General features: G+C 38.9%; 2 protein-coding genes and 1 pseudogene across 2 annotated transcripts; 1 reads left to right on the top strand and 2 right to left on the bottom strand.

Moving 5' to 3' along the window:
* Positions 1 to 2,427: 2,427 nt before the first annotated feature.
* Positions 2,428 to 3,027, bottom strand: LOC101556481 (olfactory receptor 52E2-like; annotated as a pseudogene).
* A 327-nt stretch (positions 3,028 to 3,354) lies between these two features.
* Positions 3,355 to 4,201, bottom strand: LOC101553983 (mediator of RNA polymerase II transcription subunit 30-like). The gene has a single exon (XM_055142957.1). It carries the CDS (start codon positions 4,151 to 4,153, stop codon positions 3,662 to 3,664), a length of 492 nt encoding a protein of 163 aa, XP_054998932.1. The 5' UTR covers positions 4,154 to 4,201; the 3' UTR covers positions 3,355 to 3,661.
* A 7,620-nt stretch (positions 4,202 to 11,821) lies between these two features.
* Positions 11,822 to 12,796, top strand: LOC101556208 (olfactory receptor 52P1-like). Its single transcript, XM_012934924.2, has one exon. The coding sequence runs from the start codon at positions 11,846 to 11,848 to the stop codon at positions 12,794 to 12,796; it is 951 nt and encodes a 316-aa protein (XP_012790378.1). The 5' UTR covers positions 11,822 to 11,845.
* Positions 12,797 to 22,087: the final 9,291 nt, after the last annotated feature.

The following is a 22,087-nucleotide window of genomic DNA, read 5'->3' as shown; positions in this document are numbered from 1 at the left end:
AACTGGTAAATTTCACTTTACTTTCACTTTACTTTGATTATATTCAATATTTCAACAAAAAACTCACTATTATTGATTTGGAGTTTCTCCCCCCTAAAGTCGATGTGCTGAAAAGAAAGTATTTGATAATTTGTTTTCCATTGCCGAGAATAAAGAGATAAGAGGTCGAGAGGCCGCACTAGCAGCTGCACGGTTTTGGATTTCTGTATTTTAGTATTTCAGTAACTAAGTCCAGAGAAATATCTGTCAGAAATTGCAACATTGTAAGCTTGTACCTCTCAGCTACTTTATATTCCACATATGAGTGCAATCTTTCTATGTCTGTCTCTTTCTTACTGACTCATTTCACTCAGCATGATACTTTCCATGTTGATCTACATATATGCAAATTTCATGACTTCATGTTTTCTGACAGCTACATAGTATTCCATTGTGTAGATATACCAGAGTTTCTTTAGCGAGTCATCTGTTTTTGGGCACTCTGTTTTTTTCCATATTGTGGCTATTGTAAACAGTGCGGCAATGAACATAGAAATGCAGATGTCATCTCTACTATACCTTTTTGTCTCTCCGGGATATATTCCCAGGAGTGGTATTGCTGGTCAAATGGAAGCTCAATTTCTAACTTTTTGAGAATCGTCCATATTGTTTTCCAAAACGGCTGAACCAGTCGGCATTCCCACCATCAGTGAAGGAGAGTCCCTTTCTCCCCACATCCTTTCCAACAGCGGTTGCTTTTGTTCTTTTGGATGTGTGCCAGTCTCTGTGGTGTGAGGTGGTATCTCATGGTTGTTTATATCTGCATCTCCCTGATGATTAGTGATGTAGAGCACTTTTTCATATGCCTTTTGGCCATTTGTATCTCTTCCTTAGGAAAGTTTCTGTTCATTTCTTCGCCCCATTTTCTGATGGGGTTGGATGTTTTCTTCTTGTAGAGTTCAACCAGTGCCTTATATACCCTTGATATCAACTCCTTATCTGATAGGTATTGGGTGAATATCCTTTCCCATTCTGTAGATTGTCTTTGTATTTTGGTCACTGTTTCTTTTGAGGTGCAGGAGCTTCTTAGTTTGAGATAGTCCCATTTATTTATCTCTGTTTTCACTTGCTTGGCCAATGACATGTCAGCTTTGAAGATACCTTTGGCTTCAATGTCGTGGAGGGTTTTACCGACCTTGTCTTCAATGTACCTTAGGGATTCTGGTCTGATGTTGAGGTCTTTAATCCATTTTGATCTGACTTTTGTACATGGTGATAGGTGGAGGTCTAAGCCCATTTTTTGCATGTAGCTGTCCAATTTTGCCAGCACAATTTGTTAAACATGCTTTCCTTGCTCCACTTCACATTACTTGCTCCCTTATCAAAGATTAGATGATCATATATTTGCTGGGGGGGGGGGGATGTCAGAGTATTCAACCCTGTTCCATTGGTCTGCAGCTCTGCCTTTGTTCCAGTACCATGCTGTTTTAATGACTACCGCTTTGTAGTAGAGTTGGAAGTTGGGGAAGTTGATTCCTCCCATTTTCTTTTTCCCAAGAATTGCTTTAGCTATTCGTGGGGGCTTATTGTTCCATATGAATTTCAGGAGCGCTTGCTCCATTTCTTTGAAGAATGTCAAGGGTATCCTTATAGGGATCGCATTGAATTTGTACAATGCTTTGGGAGAATTGCCATTTTGACAATGTTAATTCTTCCAATCCATGAGCAGGGGATGTCTTTCCATTTCTTCGTGTCCTGTTTTATTTCCTGAAGTAGTGTTTTGTAGTTTTCATTATACAAGTCCTTTACCTCCTTTGTTAAGCTGATTCCGAGGTACTTGATTTTTTTGAGGCGCAATTGTGAACAGGATTGCTTTTCTCATGTCACTTTCTTCTTTCTCACTATTTGCATATAGGAAAGCCATGGACTTTTGGGTATTGATTCTATAGCCTGCAACTTTACTATACAAGTCTATTGTTTCTAGGAGTTTCTTGGTAGAGGTTTTAGGGTTCTCTAGGTATAGTATCATATCATCTGTGAATAGTGAGAGCTTGATTTCTTCCTTTCCTACCTGAATGCCCTTAATATCTTTTTCTTGCCTAATAGCTTAAATAATTTTTTAAATGAGCCATTTGAAGGCCAGAGTGATAAACAGTGGGTAGGGAGCTGACCTGCTTTCAATCGCCAGAATCCCACTTGGTTTCCATACACCTGCCTGGAGTGATCCTTAAGAATCAGAGTAACAGGATCAGGGTCAGCTCTACACACTGTTGGATGTGGCTCAAAACAAAGAAAATCAGTCTTGGTAAATTTATGGGATTAAAATAACCATATTGTGTTTTCTTTAAATCTATTTTGTTAAAACTATTTTGCAACAAAAAGTAATACAGTTTAAAGTGAGGATAGTGTATTAAAAAATAAACTAAGAATACTGGTTTAAAAAAGCTACTATTGGTTTTGATATTGGCATGAGAGTTGAGCAAGACTCATGTGTTCACAATAGGTATGAAGAATTATATGATTCCCATAGAAAGGCAACCTCAAAGTCAGAAATACAATTCGAGTGGTAAAAATAAATGCCCTCGCTGATATAGCAAGACCAATTAGAGAAACAGCCTTGTTGGTGAGAATGGTGCCGTATGGAAGTGGATTACAGATGGCCAGTCATAAGCCATTGACAAAAGGACTTCTGATTCCACGTGTCAATCTATGAATAGAAAGCATCTGGGTAAGGCAGGCTTCGAAGAAGATCTCTCTGAGATTGAACCAGAAGATCCCAAGCTTCTTAAGGATGATTACTGTGGAGAGACCCCAGTCAATTCTAGCCAACATGGCCAGAAAGTAAAATATTGGTAGCTATAGGCTTCGCTCATCCTGAAATACATAGTGATTAGTGAATTTTTTTAGAGTGTATCATGTACACAACACAAAAGGGAATACCAGTCCAAATGTGGGGTGTCACAGTGCTGAGATTCCCAGAATCAAGGAGGTAGGGTAGAACTGAGTGTCATTGAGACAGGACACCATGCTTGGAAATGCATAACTCATGGTCCTTAAAAATAGGTATTAGTCAGTCTGAAGGGCCTCACATAAAACTGCAATATTTTAAACCTAAAGAAGATTAAGCACCCATACAAATCAGCACTTTTGTCTTTCTCATTTAAATTGTGTAATTAGAAACTCACTATCTAAAGTGATGATGTAAGTAGTCAATGAGAAGACTTTTTTTTTTGAGATGGTAACTTGTTTAATTTGTACCACAGAAAGACTATACTTGATATTTTCATCCACAAAAATGCACGTCTTTAATTTTTAAAAGGGTAATCAAAAGTGCAAATCCATTGCCAGTCAATGTAGAAAATTTTATTTAAAAAATTATTTGCTTTTATAAAACAAATTGTTCAGTTCTTGAAGAACCACACCATTAACCCCTCTTAAAAATAAGGTTGTTAACAAGAGTTTTTTTTGCACAGTCTATAGCTTTTTAACTACTTATGGACAGTAAAAACCACAATGCAAAAATAGGAACTTTAATTCTAGGGACTAAAACAAAACTGATAAATATCCTTCAGAGGGAAAATATACCTGAGAGGGAAAATAACATAACACGTATGTAGCAGGATCTTTAAATATCAGTTTAGTTTCTCATTGCCAGCATGGCATTTATATCCCAGATGAGGTTTCATAATTGATCCATAATTTGCTTCAGCTGTTGATTCTTCTGTTTTAGTTTCTTATTTACTTCTGCAATTTCTCGCCTTTCTTCACTTGCAAATCGAGCTGGGCCAGTGTGATCCTCAATCTTTGAGCCATCTTCTTCCACATAGGGAATAAGTTGCTCTACTGGAATGGGATCCATCCCTCCGCAGTTTTCGTTGCATTTGTCATAGACCAATCTCAGCTTCCTGAAGAGAATGGACAGCTGGCGAAGATGATCCTGTAGCTTTGCTAATCGGTCTTGGTACGTTCCCGTATGGTACGTGACACCATTTGGCAGCTGCATGTTCCACAGGAGCTGGAAGATCTCCATGGTCCTGTACACGATGTCCTGGACCGTCTCCTGCCCGATGCGGCAGAGCGACGCCGTGTTGACCTCCCGGGAGGCCTGCTGGGCTTGGGGCCCCGCGAAGGGGCCGGGCACCATCCCAGACGGCGCCAGAGGCGGGGTGGACATGGCTGGCCCGGGGCCGAGGGCTCGAGTCCCGGGGTCGGGCCCGCGTGGGCGCGACTCAATGAGAAGACTTTGAGAGAATTTATGGAATGAAATGTGCAAAAATTTCACATAATTAATCTTTGTCAATAATTTTTTATAATTTTGTATCACTACAAAATTCCAAAGGAACAGTTGGAATTATGATTAATGCTAGTTTCATTAAAATCAGGATGAATATTATATAGACATTAATTCTTCAAAAGGCAGTTCAAGAAGGATGTCCTTTGTGTCTGTGATAATTTGAGAAGAAGTATATGTAAAAAGAAACAGATAACTCAGAGAGAGAAAAATGGTAAGTGTTTGAACAGAAGATAAATAAAATAAAGTAGATATTGTTTGCAAGATATACTCAGTGAAATATCCTTGAATCTTTCATCTGTAATTTATCACATTTTTAATGTCACTTTATCATTTGTCATCCTATTTAATCTTCAATTTGCTCAAGTGAGTGTCAGTAACATCTCCATTCATCCCTGACACATGCTACTGTAGCCCAATGGTATCTGCTTGCTCTAGGAACACAAAGAGCCTCAAACTGTTCATTCACAGTCTTGACGAAGAAGTCTGACAATCTCCTAGGTGGGCAGCCACTCGGTCTTTTGACGTTCTGTGGAATCCAGTTGGTAACAGCTCGAGTCCAGCAGTCATCTCTAAATCGCATTATGTGTCCAGCCCATCTGATTTCGACACCTTGGCAAACGAGACAGCATCCCTGACTCTTGATAGTCGACGAAGGTTGGAACTCTGGATTCCTTCTCTCACTTGAGTGAAATGTGATCTTCCAAGCATAACTCTTTCAAGTCCTCTTTGGGATACCGAAATAACATTCTCGTCCTGTTTTCATATGAGGCGTATGAGGCGTATTTCATCTCTGAGGCATATGTTAGTGCAGGAAGAATAGGGAATTCAAAAAAATGTGCCTGGAGCTGGAGGTTCTTCGTCCTCTTAACAACTTCTTCGACTTTCTTGCAGGTGTTCCACACTGCTCTCTTTCTCTTACACAGTTCTGGCGCCAAGTCATTCCCCTTGTTGAGTTCTAGACACAGGTACACATAGCTGCTGCAATCGGAGATGTTCGTTCCATTGAGAGCAAGTGGAACATCAGGGACTAGTTTGTTTTTCATGAACATTGTCTTGGTGACATTCAGCTGCAGTCAACCCTTCCACACTCTCAATTGAAGTCAGCCAGCATTTGTGCCACTTGGCTAATGTTTGGTGCTATTAGAACGATGTCATCAGCAAAGCAGAGGAGGTGTAGTTGCTGACTATCTATCTTCACTCCCATTCCTTCCCATTCCAGTCATCACATGACATTCTTGAGGGTGGCACAGAAGAGTTTTGGTGAAATGGTATCACCCTACCGAACCCTTATCTTTATGTCAATGACCACTTCCTTGTAGAATGGTGAGATCCTGATGGTGAATCCATAATATAGCTCGAGGAGGATCCTGATGTATTGAGTTTGAACACCCTGTTTGGCTAGGACTTCGATGATAGCTTCAATCTCAACAGAATCAAAGGCCTTTAAATCGATTAATGTTTGACAGAGCGGCATCTTGACTCTTGTGAGACTTCAATGAGCTTGGTCACTGTGTGGATATGGTCGATTGTGCTGAATCCCTTTCAGAACCCAACTTGCTCGCATGGTTGTTCTTTGTCTAGTGTTCTGCCAATCCTATTCAGGATGACTCGAGTGAGCAAATTGTAGGCAACAGAAAACAGGAAGATTGGGCAATATTTGTTGATGTCATGGATGTTTTCCTTCTTTTTTTTTGATTTTGATTTTTTAAATTTATTTATTCTTATAGAATCACTATGTGGAAAGTTACAAGCTTCAGTCTTAAGTCTCAGTTACACAATGCTCAAACATCCATCCCTTCACCAGTGCACATATTCCACCACCAAGAACCACAGTAAATCTCCCCACACACACACCCCAGCCCACCAGCCCCCCACCCTGCCTGTGTAGCTGATAAATTTCACTTTAATTTCTCTTTACTTTGATTACATTCAACATTTCAACAAAAAACTCACTCTTATTGTTTGGAGTCCCCCACACCCCCAAGCAAACACCTGGAAATTTAACAACTCGATGTTGAACAATGAGTGTATCAGGAAGGAAATCAAGAAAGAAATCAAAAGGTACCTGGAAACAAATGAGAATGAAGACTCGAGCTACCAGAATCTGTGAGACTCAGCTAAAGCCGTGATAAGGGGAAAATTTATAGCTCTGCAAGCATTCCTCAGGAAGGAAGAAAGGGCCCACATAAATAACTTGACTTCACAGCTTAAGATTTTAGAAAAGGACCAGCAAAACAAGCCCAAACCAGGCAGAAGAAAAGAGATAATAAAACTTAGGGCAGAAATCAATGACATGGAAAATCAGAAGACAATTCAAAAGATCAATGAAACCAAGAGTTGGTTCTTCAAGAAAGTAAACAAGATTGAAAAACCATTAGCAAGATTCACAAAGAAAGAGAGGGAGAGAACCCTTGTAAACAGAATCAGAAATGAAAAGGGGGACATCACAACAGAAACAAAGAAATTCAAAAGACTATCAGAGACTACTTTGAAAAACTGTATGCCACGAAAAAAGAGAACCTAGAAGAAATGGATAAATTCCTAGATTCCTACAATCTCCCAAGACTAAACCAAGAAGACCAGAAATACCTGAACAGTCCTATTAATATCAAGGAAATTGAAACTGTAATCAAAAGTCTTCCCCAAAACAAAAGCCCAGGTCCAGATGGATTCACTAGCGAATTCTTCCAAACATTTAAAGAGGACCTGTTGCTAGTTTTTCTCAAGCTTTTCCAGAAAATTGAAAGAACAGAAACCCTCCCAAACAGTTTCTATGAGGCTCATATCTCCCTAATACCAAAAGCAGACAAAGACATCACAAAAAAGAAAACTATAGGCCGATATCTCTGATGAACACAGGCGCAAAGATTCTCAACAAAATATTAGCAAACAGAATTCAACAACTCATCAAAAAGATCATACACCACGACCAAGTGGGATTCATCCCGGGAGTGCAAGGATGGTTTAACATTTGGAAATCAATCAACATAATCCATCATATCAACAAAAGAAAAGATAAGAACCATATGATCATATCAATAGATGCAGAGAAAGCATTTGACAAGATCCAGCACCCATTTATGATGAAAACTTTCACCAAAATGGGTATAGAAGGGACTTTCCTCAATATAGTTAATGTCTCCCTTCTTGTACAACAGAAAGGTTCTGCTGGTTTTCCACTTGGACAGAACCTTGCATATGAACAGGTAGCGTGTGAAGAGCTGACCCAGTGTATTTACAAGTACTGGTGGCAGATTCCTTAGATATTCATGTCTGATCTTGTCTGGACTTGGTGCTGTACGCTTCTTTACTGACGAAATGGCATGTCGGATTTCAGAAGGGAGGATGTTGGGAACACATAGCCATCCTGTGTAATTTGGCATATGGGCAGATGGATATGGCTATTGAAGAGATCTGAGTAGAAGTCATAATTTAGCAAATTAGCAAAGCTGTAAGGCTTTCACCTTTCAAGCGGTGGGCCCATGTTCGATTCCTCCACCCCTCTCAGAGATCCCGGCAAGCTACCCAGAGTATCGCGCTCGCACAGCAGAGCCTGGCAAGCTACATGTGGCATGGATACCCGTGGCATGGATACCAAAAACAGTAACAATAAGTCTCACAATGAGAGACGTTACTGGTGCCCGCTCGAACAAATCAATGAGCAACGGGATGACAGTGACAGTGTAATATAATAGTGAATATTATAAAAGGAAGAAAATAAACAGCATTAATTATCAAGTAGTTAAATTATGGAAACAGAATTTCTGTAAACTTTTAGAGTAAATGTCAAGACAAGGTACTTTTAGCATTAGTAATTCCTATACAACCATAAAAATGTTTTCCCTATTTTCATTATACCGACATACAGTATATTTTATGTTAAACTATATTTTAAGCTATAGTTCTGATTTTTGCTGTTAAAGGAAAGAAAGTTTACAAATGTTTAAGAGTTGAAAACCCTAACCACCAAATGGACAGAGAGGGTAAGAGAGACTGTGCCTGCCACAGAGGCAGAGGATGGGAAGGGTTGAGGTGTGGGGAGGGCTATTGGGAACATTGGTGGTAGAGAATGGGCACTGGTGGAGGGATGGGTACTAAAACATTGTTTGATTGAAATGCAATCATGATCGTTTGTAAGTCTGTAACTGTATCTCACAGTGATCCATTGAAATTTAAATTAATTAATTAAAAGTTGAAATTATGAGAAAATTAAACTCCCAACTCAATAATCAATGACGTTAGATTTTTTAGCATGTTTTATACATTGAAACTTTTAAAAATTATTTAAAGTAAAAATACTAAACGCTGTCTTTGTTTCTTTTGATTCATAATATGCTCCTGTAAGAATAAACAGCTCAAACATTCAAGGGGTCTTATACAGAAGACTCCAGAGACATTTGAATAAGACTCTCCTTTCCTCTCCTCTCTCCAGGATTTTTCTGTTATTATAGATTTATCATTAAAGACTTAAAATCTGAGTTCTGAGCTCCAGTTGTCCACTCCCAATGCTTCTTTTCCTAACACCATGGGGAGACAATTCTGTTACACACCCATGGGAGATTCAAAAATTATCAAGCATGTGTATAATAGGGCTTATTTGGAAAATCTGTGAGTCATAAGAGAGTTTGCTTCTCTCGTACCTTTTCATATCATTCTCACTATTCTAGAAATCATAGTGAGATAAAGCAGTGTAGAGTTGCTCACATGTGTGTCATGAGTGAGACAAAATAGCAAGTCAAAAGGTTTCAGGATACTAATCAGAGAAACGAAGTTCTAGAAATTAGACTTTGCTAAATGATGATGCTGTTGAATTCATTTGGTTGTGCAATTCTTGAAAAGGAAGTCTTTGTTTTACTCTGTTATGCATCAATATTAGACTAAAATTTTCCTAAGTATAAGTCAGTGAATGGGTTTCTCTACTTAGTTTTTATTGTTTAATTCTGTTGTCAAATGATGGTAGAAGAATGAAGAAATACAGAAGTATTAATCCTTATATTCTAAGTAAATTTATGAGGTTTGAGAAATGTTTCATGTTGCCAAAGGCGCATTAAATGCAGTTACTTTATGTTGACAAAACCCTATAAGAGCACATATACTTATATCCTAGTATATTCTAATGTAAGTGTATATATTATATTCTAATGTAAGCATTGTAATTATACTTGAATTCAAATTTTAGCTCTTTTTCTTCAGAGTAAAATGAGGCAAGTACATAAATATTAACATTTTAAAAACCAATGTTTTAAGTTTGATTACCAATCCCCAAATTACCTTAAGGGTTAACTGAGGTGAAGTTTGTAATGCATGCAATATAGTCTAATAGATACCAAATACATATTGCCATTTTCTTTTGTAAGGACATAGATAGGGGTATAGAATTTAGACAGAAAATAGTATATAATATTTTATTGCTCACAAATACGGATATGAGGTTCTTCCTTACATTCTACCTATACTTACATCCTATAATCAGACAAGAAATAGAATGCTGATGGAATTTAGTTCTTCTGGAAACTCATCACTGGGTATGTTTTAAAGGTTAATATTATAATTGTAAATAATTGATGGACTAGGATGTTCGGGCCATCGTAAGCTATAAAAAATCTGAGTGATTCCAGTGATTATATTCAATTTATAATATCGTTATTTATCAGAAAAAAATCCTCTCTTAGGTTCTTCTGTTTTTTTCCCTTCATTCATTGACTCTACAATCAAATTTATGAAAATGCATGGTTTCCAATAGCAAGAAATTTAAATATAATAGTGGAGGAAGATATACATAAATATGAATTACAATATTTCAATAAAGAGAAAACAGGTAAGTGCTTGCTTCATAGGGACACTGGGAAGGAGTACCAATGATGGTTAGAAGTATCTAGAAAACTATATCAGTAAAGATATTATATAAGTGAAATCTTTAAATGGATCAAATTTCCTGAGGAATTTTACATTTGAATAAAAAGTGTAAAGTAGAAATAAACAGTTATCATCTTCACAAATTAAATATATAACCATTTATCTACTTAAAATTATATAGGAGATGTTTCAAGTGGTTAGAAAGATTTATAAATTATAAAGTCATGTATCTTTTTAAAATTTATGACTCATGTATTTTTTGATGTACACAATTTTAATGGCACTAATTTTACCTTAAATTTTGCATGTAATATATAATAATGAATATGTAGATTACATTTGCACTTCTATAAAAGGAAAACTGTACTTATGCTCCTAAACTATATTATACTCTAATATGCTTTTATCATCTGCCTCGCACTTTAGACTTCTAAATTATATGTGTGTCTCCTTATCTTTCATAGATATATATGTATGTATATATAACACATACACAGGAATGCAAATTTAATTATTATATTTTTTTGCTAAAAATAGTTTTTTGCTTTGTTTGAATATTTTGTACTTTGTAGGGGAGTGCAGGGCATACCCAGTGATGCTGAATGGTTATTCCTGGCTCTGTACTCAGAAGGCTCAGAAGACCATACAGCATGTTAGGAATCAAACACAGGTCAGTGTTAGGTAGTGGGAAGAGAATAACACATGCAGACAATGAAAGTGTACAGATCAAAGGAAAGATTACAAATAAAATTTTGAATGAAGCAACTGTAGTACCAATGCCATGAAAATTGTTTTATCAAAATAAAGTAAGTTTAAAATACCAGCATACTGATATTGAGATTTCTGTCTGATAGAATTAGGTATAATCATGACTTCTGTCCCATTTATTTTTAGCACATTGCTGTGAGGCCCATTCATGTCATCATTCTGAATGTATTCCAAACCAGGGTGATAAACTTCCTCTGGCCATGGCATAATTGACTTATGACTGAAACTTTAGTATCTTATAACAAAACTTTAACATATAGCTTCAAGGATCTTCAATTTTTTCATATGAAAATTCTAAAATTAAAGAAAATAATTTTTTATTTTAAAAATTCCTGTCACCCTTTCTGTCTCCAATTTGTCATACAATTGAAATTTTCTCAAATTAAATCAAAGACTATGACTCAACTTTTCTTTTAAACAAAGATTTGCGATTTTTATACATTAACTTTATTGATACTTTTATATTTCTCCTCATTCATCTCATTTGAATAAGCCACATTGCATAAATCTGAAATAGCATTTTCAAATGAGTGAATTATTTCTAAACATTTCCCTACACCATAGTTACTGACTGGAGCCATAGCAAAGCAGATAGGGCATTTGTCTTGCATGCGGCCAACACAATTTCAATTCCTCCAGCCCTCTCAGAGATCCCAAGAAGCTACGGAGAGTATCCCACCCCCACGGCAGAGCCTAGCAAGCTACTTCTGGTATATTCCATATGCAAAAAAAAGTAACAAGTCTCACAATGGGGACTTAACTAGTGACCGCTTGAGCAAAAGGATGAACAACAGTGCTACAGTGCAACAGTGCTATAGTGCATAATTACTCCATAACATACAATTCCCACATTGTATGTAACTGTTTAGAGGTTTCAAAACTGATATTGTTCTTTCTTGCTTTAGAATAAAATCCTGGGAAAGAAAGTTAAGACGCTTGACACTTGTTATGTTGGCATATAATAAGACTGATGTCCATCCATCAACCTTTATTCTCATTGGCATTCCTGGCTTGGAGGCTGCCCATATCTGGATCTCAATCCCCTTTTTTATGGTCTATATTTTGGCCTTATTGGCAAACGGCTCTCTACTGTTTATCATCAAGACTGACTCCAGTCTCCATGAACCCATGTACCTTTTTCTCTGTATGCTGGCTGTGGCTGACCTCATTGTGTGTACGACATCAGTGCCTAAACTTCTCAGTCTTTTCTGGTTCCAAGATGGAAAGATTCAAATTGAAGCTTGTCTCACTCAGGTGTTCCTGATTCATGCTTGTTCTACCATGGAGTCTGGTTTCTTCCTGGCCATGGCTTTTGATCGTTATGTAGCCATCTGCAACCCACTAAGACACTCTGCTATATTGACAAACTCTGTAATTATGGGAATGGGACTAGCAATTGTAATCCGGGGCACTCTCCTCCTCATGCCTCACCCATTTTTGCTTCGTTGGCTTCCCTACTGCAGAACCAATATCATTTCCCACACCTACTGTGAATTCATGGCTCTCATCAAGATAGCCTGTGCAGAGACAAGAATCCGCAGGGCCTATAGTCTCATTGTTGCTTTCATTACAGGAGGAATAGACTTCATATTGATCATTTGTTCTTATGTTCTCATACTACACACAGTCTTCCAATTGCCATCCAAAGATGCCCGACTCAAAACTCTGGGCACCTGTGGTTCCCATGTTTGTGTTATATTAGTGTCATATACTCCAGCCTTCTTCTCTTTTCTCACCCACAGGTTTGGGCACCATGTGGCTCCCCATCTTCACATTTTTGTAGCTAATATTTATCTTCTCGTCCCACCAATGGTTAATCCTATTATTTATGGGGTAAAGACTAAGAAAATACGGGAACGGTTCCTTAAATTTTTCAGTTTTTCAAAAACTCTGAACTAGTTATTTTGCTAGTGCTCATTTATGAACAAACATGCTCTATTTTAGAAGTGTGGTTTTCTTATAATATCTTCTATGGTAAGAGTACTTAGGGATTTTCTATGCAAAATAACTCAACCAAAGATTGTTATACACTAACAATCATTATACTGAAGCAGAAAATTTTGTTTTTAATTTAAAATGATTGCATTTAGAAATTAATATTTTTTTTCAATTTCCACTCCTTACTAAATTTTCTTTCTCAAGTTTCCCTCTCTTAATGGTAGTCAAAATATCTATTATATTTGATGCTTATTTTTAAAAGTTTATTTTCATTCTTCCATGATATATCAATAGCTATAAAACCACTATCTAGTTTTTATATTTAGACTTAGACTTGATGTTATCAACTCTGTGTTCTAGAATTGATTTTTAATTTTATTATTCAATTAATTGATTATTAATCTAAAGAAATCTGGTTTTAGTCAAACAGTCATAAATTTATAACTGTTTTCTTTGTCACTAAATCATGTTTATTTCTTTGGCATCCTATAGTTTCACATGGGAAAATTTCATAGGCATTATACCAATGGTGGGGAAAGGAGTGTGACAGTGGAGAAGAAAGATGTGCATCAAAAATGATATAAGAACACCTGTAGAAGGTATTTGGTATTTTGAAAATGATAGAGGTACAACAACTTTCTATACCAAAATCAAGAGCATTGATGTTAATGTAACATTTTTACCTCAACTACAATGATAGTAATGTAGAAATCAAAACACAAAAGACTAAATAATATGAGACTGTTTAACTGAAATCTATTCTAAAAAGTGTATTGTGGGGGAAGTTTCCAATAATTCATGTGTAAAGGACTCGAGATGACTGTTAGATGTCCCTAAATTGAACTGCAGCCATGCGAACTGAAAACTCAGGGCAATAGTTAACTAGCAGGAATATTTTACTTTAATACCCCTTTCTTCAATCTAAACTGTGAAATAGATTGACATTTGTGACTTGCAAGATGGATGAAGGAAAAGCGTATGCTTATTTTTTTTCTGTTTTGGTACAGAAAATTTAGAGATTAGCATATTGGAAATGGCTTAATTTTCTGGAGATGACATTAGGAACTGAACTTAAGCTTTGTTGCTCATCGCTATGTGATTTTGATTAAATGATTTCCCATCTCTGGATCTAAAACGCACTCTCATACAATGATGCCAAAAATGCCAGTAGCAGAATTCTTTAAATGTTCATATAACTCGAGAAGAGAAATCACAAAAGTGTAGTTGCAGTCATTATTTTATATCTATTATATCTCTTAATAAGATATAGTAGATCGATAATGAAGTAAATAACTATAATGAACTTGTTTCTGGCACTTTCAGTATGTCAGTGAATTGTATCAGAAAGAAGGAGAATTACAATCATGATTTTAACTTTCATATAAACAGATTTAAAACATTTATAGTGTCTCTAATTGAGTACAGTTGAAGATCTAATCCTCTGAACATCTTTACTAACATAATTACATTACAAACTTAGAAACAAAATGATTCCAGAATGATCTAGATTGTTTTCTCATAGGAGGAAAGTTTTAAGTTGTTTTTTAGGTTGAAATTAGGGACATATTATTAGCTTTAAAGAAGCTAAATTAGGGACATATTATTAACTTTAAAAAAGTTAAATTTTTGTTCTCCTTCTTAGTTGTATGATGTACCATAGCAACAAATTAGACACAAGGATGAAGTTTGAGGGAACCTCTGATTTATAGCCAGAACTATTATTGGCATTCTAAGTCCAGGAAGGTGATTGTAATGTTCAATTTATCATAAGTCTATAAGGAGCATAGAGGAATGTGAGATTATGATAGGCTTCATTTGTGTTTGAAGGTTTTGTAGCTAATAAGGGCTCTTTTCTCCACATGTAGACAAAGTCAGACTGTCCTATCTACTTAGACTAAAAGGAAGATGCTGAAGCTGAAGCAATAGTGCAGTGTTCAAGGCACTTGCCTAGCATTCAGTACACCCTTGTTTCATGTATAACACTGAATATGGTCTTCAGGAGTGATACACAAAGCCAAAAGTAAATTTTGAGCACCACCGGTTGTGACTCTCTCTCTCTCCCCATGAAGAGAGAGAAAGAGAGAGAGAAGGCAAAGGAAGGGAAGAGGAGAAATGGGAAGTGAATAAGAAGGAGAAAGAGAGAAAAGGAGAGGGAAGAGAGGAGAAGAGGGGAGGGGAGAGGAGAGGAGGGGAGGGGAGGGTAAAGGAAGGGAGGGGAGGGGAGGGGAGGGAAGGGGAGAGGAGAGGAGAGGAGAGGGGAGGGGAGGGGAGGGGAGGGGAGGAGGGGAGGGGAGAGGGGAGGGGAGGGGAGGGGAGGAAGGGAGGGGAGGAAGGGAGGGGAGGGGAGAGTAAAGGAAGGGGAGGGGAGGGTAAAGGAAGGGAGGGGAGGGGAGGGTAAAGGAAGGGAGGGGAGGAGAGGGTAAAGGAAGGGAGGGGAGGGGAGGGTAAAGGAAGGGAGGGGAGGGGAGGGTAAAGGAAGGGAGGGGAGGAGAGGGTAAAGGAAGGGAGGGGAGGGGAGGGGAGGGGAGGGGAGAGGAGGGGAGGGGAGAGGAGGGGAGGGGAGGGGAGGGGAGGGGAGGGGAGGGGAGGGGAGGGGAGAGGAGAGGAGAGGAGAGGAGAGGAGAGGAGAGGAGAGGAGAGGAGAGGAGAGGAGAGGAGAGGAGAGGAGAGGAGAGGAGAGGAGAGGAGAGGAGAGGAGAGGAGAGGGGAGGGGAGGGGAGGGGAAGGGAGGGGATAAGAGCAATGGATAGAGGAGAAGTGGAGATGGGAGTAGAGGAGAAAGAAGAGAGGGGAGAAGAGGGGAGAAGGAGAGGAGAAGGATGGGGATGGGTGGGGGTAGAGGAGAATTTTCTTTGTGAACAGAATTTGAAGTAGGTGCACTCAAGAACTAACTAGCGTTTACAAAACCTCTACAACTCCAACTTTTCAGATATGTTGGCTATTTACTGATTATGCATAAGAAGGAAAGGACTATATATGGTGCCCAATTGATGCCAAACATTATCATTCTTTTCACTAAGAATATTCTCCTGAAATATTCAATAATGTTATATTTACATCATTTAAAGGTACAGTGACACCCATATCCCATAGCCACTGGCAAGTAAGCAATGGCCAAGCTCCATAGTTTCACCATAATCTCAGAAGAGATGCAATCTAAGCTTCTGAAACTCATCAGCCCCCTTCTACAGATCCTGGACTTGATGAGAGCATGAGAACCTAATGACACCTTCAAATTCCACAAAACTAGCAGCACCCCCCAAATAGATGGGAAAGTAGCATAGAAGCCAACTAAGCTCAATAAACAAAATTAGTAACACAGAAGGTTCATCTAGCAAGATACAGCTTAGTTAACCCTCAGACAATGACTTTAATGAACCCAAGGTGAGCTATAACAGCTTTCACAAATTTTCTTTATTGAAGTCTTTTTTGTTAATTCCGTTAGCCATTTTTTTCCACAAAAGGTTTATTTATCACAGTTAACATACAAATCTAAATACACCAATTACTAAACCCGTCAGCATTTTCTTATAACATGCAACACAAAATAAGTCATTTTGTGCTTGCTAAGGGGACAGGATTGATGGTGATTGGGAAAATAGGGACAATGGTAGAGGGAAGATCATACTGGTAGTGGGATTAGTGTTGGAACATTGATTGTCAGAAACAACTGTATTGTGAATAACTTTGTAACTCTTGGTATTTAAATAAAGTAAAAACAGTCAGAAGACAGAAAAAACCTGAACAATCTCATTCACCTGTGGGAAATATATAAGTGAAGAAACATAACAAAGCCAAACAAAACTAAATATGAATGAGGAATGTGACTCATTGGCAGAGCTCCTGTCTTGCAGGTGGCAAGGCAATGATTCAATCCCCTGGCCACTTCTGCATGCCAAGTGAGATCCTGGCAGTACAATCATTCAATTTCCCACCCATAAGTTGTTTTTTTTTTTTTTGGCTTTTTGGGTCACACCCGGCAATGCACAGGGGTTACTTCTGGCTCTGCACACGGGAATTACTCCTGGCGATGCTCAGGGGACCATATGGGATGCTGGGACTTGAACCCGGGACAGCCACGTGCAAGGCAAACACCCTACCCTCTGTGCTATCACTCCAGCCCCCCACGCATAAGTTTTTAATAACAAGGAAAACAAATGAAATTAAATATTGTGATAGATAATAGATTTGGAATAGTGATCATTTTGCAGTATAAAACCTAGAAATATAATGTCAATATTAAAACAATAAAAAACAAGGTTATTAGCAATATGACATGCCCCCTGCGATGTGTAATCCCATCAATGGCCAACATTCAGAGACTATAAAACCAAGCTCCCAGAAGAGAGTGATGCAGTGTCTCTTGCCCCCAAGTCTGGCTGTCTTCACTGGGCCCCCTCAGAGGGGGTGGGTTGAGTTTCCCTCCCTGCCCTGAGTAGAGCCCTGGAAGTTGAAGACCTCTGGAACCCAGCCCCAGCCATTTTCAAGGCGACTCTTCACACATTTGGATGAGCCTCACGCATGAGGGAACCGGCAGAGGAACCAAGGTGTGCGGGACCGAGGTTGAGATCTCCAAGGCTGCTCGGATTGGGACTGGGCCTCTTCCACCCAGATTCCCCAGTTTCCAGTAGCTAGGCAGTCACACCCACAAACTGCTGCCTGGCGCTGTGTAATCCCATCGATGGCTAAGGTCCAGAGACTATAAAACCAAGCTCCTGGAGTGCAGCCATGCAACATCTGATAGCCTAGTTCTCCCTCTTGGAGAACCTGACAAGGTATGGAGAGTTTACTGCCCACATATGGAGAGTTTACTGCCCACAAGGGAGAGCGCAGCAAGCTCCTCGTCGCATATTTATATGCCAAATGCAGTAACAATGATTGGTCTCATTCCCCTGATCTTTAAGAGCCTCTAATGCGGCACCTTTGGGAAGGACCAATAAAAAGAGACTGCTAAAATTTCAGGGCGTGGATGAGTGGAGTTGTTACTGGGCCCACATGAGCAAATTGTTGATCAATGGGATGATAGTGACAGTAACAGTAATATTACAAGATTTCATTACAAAAACCTCTTGCATTTTTTTTCTGTTCGGTATAAATCAAAATTCAGTCAAATCATAAATCAACACTGAGATAATTTGGAATAATGAATGGCTATATAGGAGTTTAAAAATAGAAATGATAAATAGATTAATTTATTAAAGCTAAGGAAGAAGGAAGAAAAAGAAAAGAAGCAAACCTGAGACCCCCCTTGGTTTTTGAACATAAAAATTGTACTATCTCCCAGACTATGGAAAGGGGCTTCATAAATCATGTGTGCATTAATAAAGAACTACTTTACAAAAGGCAAACTAGATTCACATAGAAATAAAACATTAACTTTCTTTTCTACCTTTATTTCCTTCGAAGTTCTGACTTCCTTTTCTACCTAATTTCATGGCCAGTGTAGAAACTTGAGTACTGAAACACCTTGAATCCTTTACAAAACCTACCCCAGGGAAATTTCTATTGAAAACCCCTCCCAGACAAAAATAACAGGATTCACATAAAGACTGAATAGGAGAGAAAACCAGAGACAGGATTCCATCCTTCTGCTCCGCCTGGTGAGTGTGCTGTTTCCCAGTTCCCAGCACATCCTCATTTTGCAGTGGTGGGCAAAGAGAAAGAAGTGGGGTAGGAAGGGAGGCAAAAAAAATGCAAGGTATATTTGGGATAAAGTAGACTCATAATGAAGACTCATAATTAAAGAAATGATATAATCATGTTATGAAACACCATGTAACACTAGTAAAATCATATGATTTTAAAGTCAGGAAGGTGGTACAGAACTAAGGTGCTTGTCTTATATGAATCAGAGCATAGAGCCAGTAGTAACCTCTCAGCATCACTGGTTGTTTTGCTCAAACAACAGAAGAAAAAAGGCAAAATAAAAATCAAAGTTATCCTTGGTCTGCAGGGGACGAGAATTGAGGCACACCACTCACACCCCAAGTTGCAACATTCCAGGCACTCTCTGCTCATCCAGATATTGGCCCGTGTCAAGGCTCCTTTCCAGAGCTGCGGCAGCTAATGAGGCCGCAAGTTATTCTCTCCCCTCCATATCCCATAAGAACCATAAGTTACCCTCCTAGTTGGAACTTTCACCACGTTAGCTTAACCACCAGAAACACATTAGCCAAGAACTCACTAAGCCCACCTCAAGTAATACTTCATCATAAGCTGAATAGTAACAGTGAATGTGAAGGGCTAAGCCACATAGGTCACAATGATAAAGTAACGCAGATCCCCACCAAGCTTACTTATTGAAAAGGCTAGCCCAGAAGACCCCAACAACAACGAAGTGCTAGACAACATCTCTGACAGGGAATTTAGAAGGGAGCTACTGAGGATGCCTAGGGAGCTAAAAGAAACAATGGAAAGTCATGCCAATAAAATATAGGAGGATTTGAAGGGAGAAATGTGAAAAATGCAAACAAAATTAAAAACAGAAACGTTAAGGGCCGGTGCTCGGCTCCGGCCGGCCGGGTTTTCGGCCCGGGTGCCCATGCCTCTGCAGAGCCGGTGGATGTGGAACGAGCGGGACCAGAGACAGCTTTAGGAATTGGGGTTCCAGCAAGTGCTTGCACCCGTGTATGGAGACAGTGAACTAAGCTTTTGCCCCACGCCGGCTAACGGAGGAAATAACCTTCCTTCTTGGTCTTTCTCCCCTCCGGGAGAAGGCGTGGTGTCCGACATTTTGTGGGTCCGTTGAGAAGGTATGAACTTTTGGCGCGAAAAAATAAAAAAACGTGTGCTTTGAACTTGAAACAGCCTCGGGATACCGGGGCAGCCCCAGCCAGGGCCGGTGCTCCGGCCAGCTGGGTTTTCGGCCCGGGTGCCCATGCCTCTGCAGAGCCGGTGGATGTGGAACGAGCGGGAACCAGAGACAGCTTTAGGAATTGGGGTTCCAGCAAGTGCTTGCACCCATGTATGGAGACTGTGAACTAACTTTAGCTACATGCTGTTCCAGGAAGGGAAATGATTCATTTTCAAACTTAAATCTTTGCGGACTTAATTACTATAATACAGAAATTGTAAACCGCGCGGCCGCTACTGTAGCCGCGCGACGTTTTATCTCTTCATTCTCATTAATGGAAAACTTATTATCAAATATTTCCCTGTTAATAGAGCTGTATTCTTAGGGGATAAATTCCAACAAAAATAGTCTGTTTTGAAACTCTAACAACAATAGTAAGTTATGTGTTGAAATCTGGAATGTAATCAAGGTAAAGAGAAAAGGAAGTGAAATTATCACTCACGTACGGGGGGGCTGGGGGGTGAGGGGTGGGATGTATACTGTTTTTTGTTTGTTTGTTTGTTTTGTTTTTGCTTTTGTTTTTGTTTTTATTGGTGGTGGAATATGGGCACTGGTGAAGGGATGGGTGTTTGAGCATTGTGTAACTGAGATATAAGCCTGAGAATTTTGTAACTTTCCACTTGGTGATTCAATAAAATAAATTAAAAAAAAAAACAGAAACGTCAGACTTGAAAAACCTGGTAGGCGAATTAAAAAACTCAGTGGAAGGCCTCAGCGACAGAGGACAGAATGTTGAGGACAGAATCAGTGAGCTCGAAGATGAAGTTCAGAGACTCTCTAGAAAAGAACAGAAAACTGAAATGAGACTGACAATCTAGGAACAGATGGCAAGAGAAGATTATGATGAAGCCAAGAGGAGTAATATAAGAATTGTTGGAGTCTCAGAGGGACAGGAAGAAAACCCTGATGAAGAAGAAACTGTCAAAGATACCATTGCTACGATGTTCCCAGAGCTGAAGAAAATATGTGACCACATTCAGGAGGCCTGAAGAATACCAGCTAGAAGAAACCCAAAGAGAAATACCCCAAGATACATCCTGATCAAAATGGCCAAAACCTTAGATAGAGACAAAATCCTGAAAGCAGCAAGACCAAAGAAAGAAATTGCTTATAAATTGCCTTAAGATTCACAGCAGACTTGTCTGATAAAACCCTCACGGCCCGAAAACAGTGGTGGGATATAGTGAAAAATCTCACTGAAATAAATGCCTAACCAAAAATATTTTACCCAGGTAGACTCTCAGTCATAACAGAAAGAACAACACACAGTTTCACAGATAAACAACAGCTCAGGAACTTCATAGACTCAAAACCATGGTTACAAGAACAACTGAACGGGCTACTTTAAGACAAGACAGGCCCCTCAAATACAGTGAATTTCAGCAGAAAAAATGGGACAAAACCCCATAACAATAATCTCTCTCAATGTCAATGGGCTAAACGCACCAATTAAAAGACACAGAGTGGCAGGATGGATTAGAAAATTGAATCCAACATTCTGCTGTCTGCAAGAAACACATCTCAACAGGCAGAGCAAACACAGGCTTAAAGTCAAAGACTGGAAAACAATCCTACAGGCGAACAACTCCCATAAAAAAACTGAGGTAGCCTTCCTTGTATCAGACCACATTGATTTCAGACTCAAGAAGGTCACAAGAGACAGTGAAGGTCATTTCTTATTGATAAAGGGATCTGTACAACAGGAAAAACTAACAATACTAAATATATATGCACATAATGAGGGACCAGAAAGTACTTAAAACAACTACTAATAGACTTGAAGAAAGACATCGATAGCAACACAATTCTAGTGAGAGACTTCAACACTGCTTTATCACCTCTTGATAGATCAACCGACTCAATCTGAGCAAGGACATACTTCATCTGAGGAAAGAAATGGAAGAAAGGACCTTAGTAGATATATATAGGACACTTCATCCTCAAAAAGCTGAATACATATTCTTCTCAAGTGTCCATGGAACATTCTCCAAGATAGACCACATGATGAGCCATAAAAAATACCTCCATAAAATTAAGAAGATAGAGATCCTATCAACAATCTTTTCAGCCCATGATGCACTGAAATGAGAAATAAATCACACATACAAACAGAAAATGAAATAAAACACCTGGAAATTAAAGAGCTAACTATTGGACAATGAGTGGCTTAGAAAGGAAATCAAAGAGGAAATTAGAAGATTCCTGGAAACGAACAACAATAAGGACACGAGTTACCAAAACCTATGGGACACAGCAAAAGCTGTGTTAAGAGGAAAGTTCATAGCTCTACAAGTATTCCTCAGGAAGAAGGAGCGAGCCCACATAAGTAACCCAACCTCACACCTTAAGACCTTGGAGAATGACCAACAAAAGGAACCCAATCCGAACAGGAGGAAGGA

The sequence above is a fragment of the Sorex araneus genome, chromosome 6, assembly GCF_027595985.1.
Source record: "Sorex araneus isolate mSorAra2 chromosome 6, mSorAra2.pri, whole genome shotgun sequence".
Lineage (NCBI taxonomy): Eukaryota > Metazoa > Chordata > Mammalia > Eulipotyphla > Soricidae > Sorex > Sorex araneus.
The sequence above is the reverse complement of the archived record's forward strand: the minus strand, read 5'-3'. Positions and strand labels throughout refer to the sequence as shown.